The 9,445-nt window shown below is 40.8% G+C and overlaps 2 protein-coding genes across 2 annotated transcripts; one reads left to right on the top strand and one right to left on the bottom strand.

The window, feature by feature from the left end:
- The first annotated feature begins 1,619 nt into the window (after window positions 1-1,619).
- ribc2 (RIB43A domain with coiled-coils 2) lies at window positions 1,620-5,323 on the top strand. Its single transcript, XM_079568304.1, has 7 exons — window positions 1,620-1,823; window positions 1,906-1,987; window positions 3,938-4,258; window positions 4,321-4,439; window positions 4,732-4,893; window positions 4,967-5,133; window positions 5,203-5,323. The coding sequence occupies exons 1-7, from the start codon at window positions 1,707-1,709 to the stop codon at window positions 5,270-5,272; spliced, it is 1,038 nt and encodes a 345-aa protein (XP_079424430.1). The 5' UTR covers window positions 1,620-1,706; the 3' UTR covers window positions 5,273-5,323.
- Window positions 5,324-5,475: 152 nt separating this feature from the next.
- Window positions 5,476-9,373, bottom strand: ada2a (adenosine deaminase 2a). Its single transcript, XM_079568296.1, has 10 exons — window positions 9,337-9,373; window positions 8,887-9,213; window positions 8,378-8,594; window positions 7,522-7,735; window positions 7,307-7,434; window positions 7,153-7,243; window positions 6,972-7,080; window positions 6,726-6,883; window positions 6,328-6,530; window positions 5,476-5,783 (listed from the first exon to the last, which is right to left on the bottom strand). Exons 2-10 carry the CDS (start codon window positions 9,188-9,190, stop codon window positions 5,693-5,695), a joined length of 1,515 nt encoding a protein of 504 aa, XP_079424422.1. The 5' UTR covers window positions 9,191-9,213; window positions 9,337-9,373; the 3' UTR covers window positions 5,476-5,692.
- Window positions 9,374-9,445: the final 72 nt, after the last annotated feature.

Genomic DNA, 9,445 nt, shown 5'->3' with positions numbered 1-9,445 from the left:
GAGGGGACAAGCGAGAATCTTAACAACATGCACTGTAGTAAGTTTTACACAAACCTCTGAAATGTTTCTTTGATAATACCTCAGGGCAAATGAAATGGTTCTGGCTTCATTGCTGAAAAAAACGCTTGCTTTGTTTATGTGCTTTTTTTTTCTATCAGTTTTTTTCTCTTCGATTATTCCGCCACTATTCTATTGCTAGTAACAACACACCTTGAGTTTGTGTGGTGAGACACATCATTGTGTGGTGAGACACATCATTGGGTGGGGAGAGTATGAATGCGACAGTGTGTTTGTATTTGTGGGAGGACGTGGGTGTGAGAGAATGTTTTTAAATGTGTAAAGCACTTTGTGTTACATGAAATGTATGAAAAGCGCTATATTAATAAAAATTGATTGATTGATTGATTGATTGAACACACAAATATGACAATATTCGGTGCCCAAGCTGTTATTTGGGTTTTTCAGGGGACACAATTATTTGGTTGCAGTTTTACATTCAATTTTAACATAGTGCCTTTAAAACTGAAAACAGTTTAAAAAATATTTTTAGAAAAGTACAGAATCCATATAATAATCCATCACTGTTTGTATTTGTGGTATCTTGTAAGTTATTTATTTGGATGATTATGCTGGTAAATTGTGTTCTAAAAAACAGTATTGTGTATGTATATGAACAACGCCTATTACATTGATTGTATTGGTGTTTCAAATTGACCATATTATATGTTGTACCTGAACGGAGCACATTTTCTCCATTTTGGCATCACTCAAATCTCAAAGGTTCTTCACAAAAACGCGTCAAAATAGCAACGAAAGCGAGGATAAAAACGCGACAACAAAGGAGCAACAAAACGTGGCAGAGAAGCAACAATAATAAAACATGAAATTGACTAAAGGGCGACAGAAAAATGACAAAAACGTGTCCAAAAAAAAAAGCAACACAAAAGACACCAAAATGTGACATAATAAATGACAATGTGACAACAAGAAAAAAGTTACAAGCAGTTCTAGGCTTTAGCTTTGAAATGAGGCATTTCACTATTTCTCTCCAGTTCAGAAGCTTTTAGATTTGGGTAAAGCCGAACTGGAGAAAATGCACTGGGTAAGAGGTTAATGTGGAAATGGAACCTCGGGTTGAAGTGTAATTTATGAATTCACTATTGAGTTAGGTTATATTTAGTTATAATTTGGTTAGATTCAATTTTAAGTTGGTACTTGGTGTGAAATGTAATGAGAACCACACAACTAGACCATGATCATAGAGAAGGCTGGGTGGAGAAAGCGTGTGTTATTATTATCATAATAAACCCATGGGCGCCATCTACTGGAAAACAAGAGCTTGCGTTAGTAGCATTTAGTGGTGCGTTTGAAGAGGACGAGAAAATGAGGTGATCTTTTGAAAAACCGCTGTTTACTGTAGGTCTACAAGTCAATTGGCATCAACATAGTGTCACCGTCAAAACGCATAATATCGGATGCCTTGGGGAACGGGATCGTAAAACACACATCTTCTGAATGAACTTCCTTGCGACTTGAAAAGAAAAGGGTTCTTGCACCTTATTTAGTTCTGACCGTACGTAAAGCGTCCGTCACCTAGCAACCATTTGTTTGATTTTGTCGGCACATTCTCTAATTGCAACCCAAAAAGAGAAGAATAGTAGCTATTTTAAGTTCATACTGATACCGGGAACTTAATAAAAGTCAAAATGTTTAACGGAGAATTGTTGCTAGACCGTGCGACTTCGGTAAAACTTCAGAACCGTGGAATCAGAGAGACTGAAAGGCGCGAGAGGATTTTTAACCACAAAGTGCGGACCATAGGGGTAAGTTAACAAACGCTTGCTCATTATGACACTGTAATATATCATATAATATGGATACGTGTGACTGTCGGCTCTCTCACAGGTTGACAAAGAAGCGTTAGATTTGCAGCTGAAGGAAAAGAAGTTAAAAGAAGAAGTCGAAAAGGAAATGCAAAAGGAAAGCGGTGAGTGTCGTCCATCATAATGTGCAGACTTGAGTGTAGACAAAATCAACTGTAGACTATCACACAATTTAACCCTTTATCACCACAAATGTTTTTTTTTAACCTAACATTTTCTCAAGATAGAATGAGCCCAGACCTATTCACCACAACTGCCTCTAAAATCCTGCACTGTCAGTCAAAATGTTGGGTCCGAAGTGCCGTCATGCACGAGCTTAATATAGAGGTTGCAGTTACACGTAAGACCTGAGGTGGCAGTAGGGAGCATAAAATGTCCAACTTGCATCTAGTCTCTTTAAGTAAGAATTTTTTTAATTATTATTCTTACAGAAACTTCAAAATTGATGCAAAGTAAAACAATATTTCACCACTAAAATAAAATGAAACGCTGAAAATGTTCAGTCTTTGATATATTTGAAAATGTGTCTATTAGAATGTATTGCATTTTAGGGCTTATGCATTCAATAAAGAAACATACATACGTCTTCTTCTTATTCAGGTAAAAAAAAAAAAAATGGTTTAATTGTACTAAAATTAAGTTATTTGAGTATTGTATTCATGTACAATGACTGTTTTATGTGCATTTTATATACATTGTCTATACATTGCGCATGCAGAAATGCCTTATGTAGCAAAAATGCTAAAAATTAAAACTTATAACTTATACGTCAAACACACAGTTTAGATAGCTTCACCTCCAAATCCGAGGCCATGGTTCTCCACTGGAAAAAGGTGGCTTCCCCTCTACAGGTCGGTGGGGAGTCCTTACCTCAAGTGGAGGAGTTCAAGTATCTCGGGGTCTTGTTCACGAGTGAGAGATGGATGGAGCGTGAGATCGATAGACGGATCGGTGCGGCGTCAGCAGTGATGCGGTCGCTGTATCGGTCTGTCGTGGTGAAGAGGGAGCTGAGTCGGGAGGCAAAGCTCTCGATTTACCGATCGATCTACGTTCCCACCCTCACCTATGGTCATGAGATTTGGGTGACCGAAAGGACAAGATCGCGAATACAAGCGGCCGAAATGAGTTTCCTTCGCACCCTTCGAAATCGGGTGAGGAGCTCAGTTACCCGAGAGGAGCTCGGAGTAGAGTCGCTGCTCCTTCACATCGAAAGGAGCCAGCTGAGGTGGCTCGGGCATCTGTTCCGGATGCCTCCTGGTCGCCTCCCGCGGGAGGTGTTCCAGGCATGTCCTAGTGGGACAAGGCCTCGTGGAAGACCCAGGACACGGTGGTGGGACTATGTCTCTGAGCTGGCCTGGTGTCGCCTCAGGAGGTGTGTGTGGATTGGGAAGTCTGGGCATCTCTGCTGAGACTGCTGCCCCCGCGATCCGGCCCCGGATAAAGCGGAAGAAAATGGATGGATGGAAAAAATGAATGGAGTTAAAGCTACTCTGCGGAGAGTTGCGTGTGTCACGCGGCCAATGCGCGAGACGCTTTCTGATAAAACATTTGCATTCAAGAAGGACTAATGTTTGCATGCAGCAGCATCTCAATGTAGATGAACTGGTGATGCCCAGAAAAAGTATAGTAGAGTCAGGTCTGATGAGAGGGCCGTTGACAGATCTGTTACAGAGCAGGTATGCGTTCTTTTCATTCTAAACAGAACTCTCAACCTTCTGGACTGTTTGGCAAACTCAAATCATTTAATAATAACTTACGGTAATAACCCAATATTGGCACTCAAACAAATTGTGTCACTCACTGTGGAGCTTTATGACATCACATACATCCTTCTATCCTCATCCTCCAGGCTTTGTGCCTGATAAAGGTAGAAAAGCGCGATATAAGTTGAGTCCATTTACCATTTACCATAAAACAAAAAGAGCCTCTGAGATGTTAACTCTGAAGGTACTTCATACTATTTCCATGTAAGAAACAATAGACCTACTTGACAACTTGCCTTGTAGCCTCTCTGCATGTTCATATAAATAAACTTGAGTTTGAATTTTCCACAGATGCAGAAAGGCTTAATTTCAGTAAGGTCGCCAGTATTCTGACCAATCGCCAACATAAGCAGCAGCGTGAAACAGCTCAAGACATTGTCAGGTTCAGGCAGCAGTACCAACAGCCGCCAGGTCGGAGAGAGTTTGACCTGAATGACTCTGAACGCTATAAAAATATGAGTCCTGAGGAGGCCCAGATGATGATTCCTGGTCTTGCGGGAGAAGATCCTAACAGTAAGGACCGACAACAGAGGCAGAGGGAGCAGCTGAGAGACTGGCTCATACAACAACAAGCAGAACATGACAGAGAAAGACACCGGCAGAAGATGGAAGGTACAACAAAGCCTTTTTATTGTCAATATTCTCACTTTACATTCATTAGAACATATTTTCAGATCAGAATGATCACAAATTGATGGTGGAAGTCAACAATACAGATCTGGAGCTGCAAAACCTTGAGATGGAGAACAGAAAAGCGACTGTCATTGCAACGAAAGATTACAATCTTGCCATGGTAAAACATCCTGCTCAGTACAATCTGATTTTGATATTTGGTGGAAAAGCACTTGAGGCTTTAAAGGCTTTAAAAACACACAATTATCACATCGGTATGTGTCGTGATTCTCACATCTTCATATCTGCATCATCTCTCACCTGTTAACCGCAGTTCTTGAACCAAATTTGAATATAGTCTGCAAGAGCTGGAGTTAATTCAAATTCAACCAAACTTGTATTTTGCCTGTTTACTTTTCTTGTATTAATAAAATTATACATTTGTAAATAACATCTATTTACCTGCATCAAAGGCAGAAGAAAAACAGCGTCAAGAATTCAGTAAGATCGAGGTTTTAGATTTCATGGATGGTCCAGTGACTAAAGACGACTCCCCTCAAAGCATTGCGGATTTAGAAAGGAGAGAGACCTTTAAGCTCAAAGAATTTCAGAAAGATCAAATAGAAGAAAAAGAGGTAAAGGAATAAAGACATTCACCAGTTGCACATAAGCTGAATTAATGACCACAGACAATGTTTTTAACCATAGAGTCAAAAACTGAGTGAGAGAAATGAGGAGCTTTACTACGACCGCATCCGCATAGACTCAGCTCGTGCTGCAACGCTCATCGAGAGGCAACAGGCAAAACTCAACAAGCAAATGAGGAAACACCTGGACAGCACCAACCTAGTGTTAGCAGAGACGAGGAGACAACTGTAAGACAAAATGTATTTTTTACATATTCTGTACATTCACTTTAAAGCGTTTCTTTTTTGCATTGTTAGGAAACCAGATATAGCAAGAGGCGCAGTCACTGAAAGATTTTTCTCCCAGTTCAACACTTGCAGCCGATAAAGAAGATGACGCCGCACTGCATTCGATGCGTATGATCAAAGACAAACAGAAAATAAACCAGTCTCCATCTGCATTTATTGTTGTTTGTACAGCATTAAGCCGACAACTTCTCATAACATTATTCCACACAGCTTTTTTTTGCACAAGAAGAAACCATTAAAAATATCCTAATAGTATTTCAAGTGTGCAAAAACATCCAAAGTGTAAAGTGCAGTTATTCACAACAACATTGAATTTGCCTGCCATCAGACTATCCTTGAAGTCAGGCTGTGTTTACAGATTAATTAAATGGCTCAAAATCGACTTTTGGTGCCACAATATGCATAAGGCCCCTTCGCATTTACAATATTAAAACACATTTACACACATTTCAAATTGTGCTTAATTGTTTTGCTTTCCTTCTGATTGCTGAAACAATTATTAATATTTATTTTCGGAGATAAACTTGTCCCAGCTTTTTTGCCACATAGCCAAGGCTTTTTCTTGATCCTGTGCAGTTAATGAGCTATACCTGGAAGACAAAACATGGATAATGTCAGAAATTACCGGTATGTACAATCAAATATTAAACATTGCTTTCTGAGCAGACATTTTTATCAACTATGCTCCCTCAGTACACCTGTAACTCAGGAGCCGTCACTTCCTTTTCTGTGAACATGCGCGCGCAGGGCGGTCCATTATTTTAATATACGTACGATTGAGTCTGGTCAGAGTCGGCATCAACTACATTTACAGGGCAGAGCACACGCAAGGAAAACAGGAAGTGGAGATAACCATTGGCAGCGTTACTAGCGGTTCTGTGTTAGTATTCGAACAGGACTGAAAAAAGCTCTCAGCTCTTGTTATCGAGGGGACTTCCGCATTAGAGTGACGCTGCTCACGTACAACATGTGACCACAAACGATCCTGCCCTGCCCAGACTGATTTCCCCGTGTATAAAACATAGAGGGATATCATTGTGGATGCCAGGCTGTAAAATAACTCAGCTGAAGTGCCCAAAAGTAGGTTTACATGCTGCAATTATGTATGACGCCTCCACTTTATATTAATCTCACCTGATGGAGTTCATCGCTAGTTCTTTGAGTGTGCCAATGTCAGACCTCAAGCCCCCAAATCCCACGAATGCTTGGTAAAAGTCATAGGACAGACCGGAGGAACCAAACATGGGTGGATCATCGGAGCCAATGACCAGAGGGTGGTCTTCTGCCATCAGTGCAGCACCAGGGTGGTTTCTTAAGTCATCTATCAGCTTCATAACCTAAACAAGACATACAGCACTCTCACTTTATTCAGAAGCAAATCAGGTTATGGTTTGTAAATGTGATATTTCTTCATGAACGAATGGCAGTGTAAGGGTGCGTTTCAGCCATGGACTTAACTGGTTTGACATCTATAATTTATTTGATCCAAAAAATAAGGTATAATTTAGGTTCGCAATTTTAAAATGATGTACCTGGTTGGAGATGGGGCAGATTTCCAAAGCGACTCCTCTTTTCTTGGACAACTCCTTGGCCAGGGGATGGCGTAGCAGAGCAAAGCCATGCCCAAGGCGCGATGTGTTGAAGAGCAGAGCATCCAGTATGTTCTGGTCCACCTCTGAGCCCTGCAAATCTATACACGCGAAGAAGGTAGAACATAAGCACTGTGTCCATTTCTGTTGCCTTTATTATGTTAAAAAAAAATATATATAAAGACATACTAGTTTCTCCAGCATGGAAATAGAAAGGAAGCTGCAGCCCTCTGTCTGATGGGAGAGACAGTTCCTTTCGGAAATACCACAGAGGTCTTCCCTGGTCCTCCTGACCCACCTATATGTAACACATCATCGTATTTACATAAATACATGAACGCAAACTGAACAACAAATGACTGATTCTCACCAGGTCAAAGCCTGCCATAAAATCTGGAAACTCTCTCTTCAACTCCATGGCCTCCTCTACAACGCTGCCCATCACGGTCGAATTCACTCCCCTATTAAATAATACTGTATCAGCTTTAGCAAGGCGGTCAGTGTAGGAACAAACCATAAATTACCTGTGAACGGTGAAAATGAGTCTAGCTCCAAAAAAGTCGGGATGATCTGCAGTGAACTGTTTCGTGACTTCCTGGTAAGTTTTTAGAGCCCAAGTCTTGTTGTGCGTACTGCCATCCAGCTCATAAACCTGAAAAGAACATGTTAAGATAATCATTAGTACATAATGCACACGACCACACCACCAACATATTTATCACCTTCAACTAACTTGTACCTCTGGGAGTAGCGCCCGCACTTCCAAGTACATGACGTTGTCCTTGTAAAACTCAAGGAGGCCTTGGTAATAGTAATCTGTGAAGACTGGAGCATATGAGACCAGACCCAACACTGCAAGGAAGGCCTGCTCAAATCGGCCCCAAATTACATCCTGGGTCGGGTATACCACATCTGGGTCCAAGTCAGTGAAGATGGTTAAGTTCCTCTTAATGCTGTGACAAATACATTTAAGAAAGAAAATTATTGATTTGTGAATAATAAGTAATATTGAACACATGTTTTGTTGTGCTTTTTTCGTAGCTTTTTTTTGTGTTTATCACTTTTTTTTTAAACTTCTTTGCCACTTTGTCATTTTTTGCTGGGTTTTTTTTGGCCATTGCTTTTTCAGTTTTTTGTTGCTTTTTTTATGCTTTTTCATTGCTTTTGTCGGTTGCTTTTTTGTCGTATCTTTACTGCATTATTGTTGCTTTTCCAGTGCGTTTCCGTCTCTATTGACGCTTTTTTCAAGAAGCTTTTAGATTTGGGTGATGCCAAACTGGAGAAAATGTGCTTGGTTCAGGTAGAGATTAAATGTGAAATTATATTATATTCTTCAGAGGTTTTAAAAATGGGGTGAACTACAAAATCTCCATCCACTACTGTTGCCTCCTTTGACCACTATACTGACCCCTACAGACTGGGAAACCACACAATGTAGCCTTGTAGACGCCCTGACCTAATCATTTATGTATTCATTACATTTACTTAAGTACTTGAGTAACTTCATGAGGTAAATGTATGTCTAACACATCGAAAATTAGAAAAAACTTGTGAGCCCCACCATTCGAGCCATGATAGGGAGATAATCGTATTACCTGTCATCTAGCTCAGTTGTGTTGGTCGTGGCCCTGAGCTTTTCCAGCAGAACCCAAGGGGAACAGTATGGCAATAGTTTGGGCCATTGAGAAGAGAAGATGAAGCGTATGGACTGGCTGTTAGTAAAACACATGTAGAGGTAAGGTCTGTATGTCACATTCTTCACCAGCCAATCTACATCCACCATGGCGAGGTCATGCACGTGAAGGTCTGCACCTAAGAGCACAATATTCAGACAATGTACAGCTCCATTCAATATACTGTTGTAGGAAAACACCATGGAACCTGTGTAACTCCAATTACATCTTACCATGTTCCCCATTTGTGGGATTTTAGCATAGTTTTAAAGGCTTTTAAGTGTATACTTTATAGAACAGCTGCAATTTTCCCTTTTCCAAATGCCTCGCGAGCAGGTGCAGTGACATTTAAAGCCACTGCGGGTAAATTTATGGCGCAGACTTAAAATAGGAACATGAAAGTTGCACTTCCCCTCGAAAACTGAGCATACCTTTAGGCACTTTTTGCAGCAGACTGAAGAGGGGACTTTCCTTGATAAGGTCTCTGGCTTTGAAGAAGTGCATGGCAGGTGGAAAGTCAGCTCTCATCAACTCTTTCTTCTTCATTTGTAAGAGCCGGGAGTTAAGGCGTTTCTCGTCCTCGTCCAACACCACCTGACCCCCTGTCTGCATGGACGCCTCAATTCGTATGAGGGCATCTCTGTAATTGGGGTCTGGCATTGACAGAACTCCCCACAGTAAGCACAGGGACATGCACAGGGTGACCACTAGATGGAGCTGCGGGAAGACCTCCATGTCAGAAATCCAGGAGTTGAAGCCTGCTAAAACAAACATTAATGCAAACCACTCGTTACGTGTGCATGGTGTAGATCAGAACAGGATTAAGCATAAAAAACTGCATTAAATCATCACTAACTATAACTGTTATGGTCAAATCTTACAGCGTTGTAGCACAAGTCCACGAGTCCTGACAAAGCGAAAGGTCTGTGAAGCGCCTGTCAAAAAACACGGACCAATTATAAACGACTGAAACAAAAGCTTAACTTTGAC

This window comes from Gobius niger (genome assembly GCF_951799975.1).
Source record: "Gobius niger genome assembly, chromosome: 12".
NCBI lineage: Eukaryota > Metazoa > Chordata > Actinopteri > Gobiiformes > Gobiidae > Gobius > Gobius niger.
The sequence above is the reverse complement of the archived record's forward strand: the minus strand, read 5'-3'. Positions and strand labels throughout refer to the sequence as shown.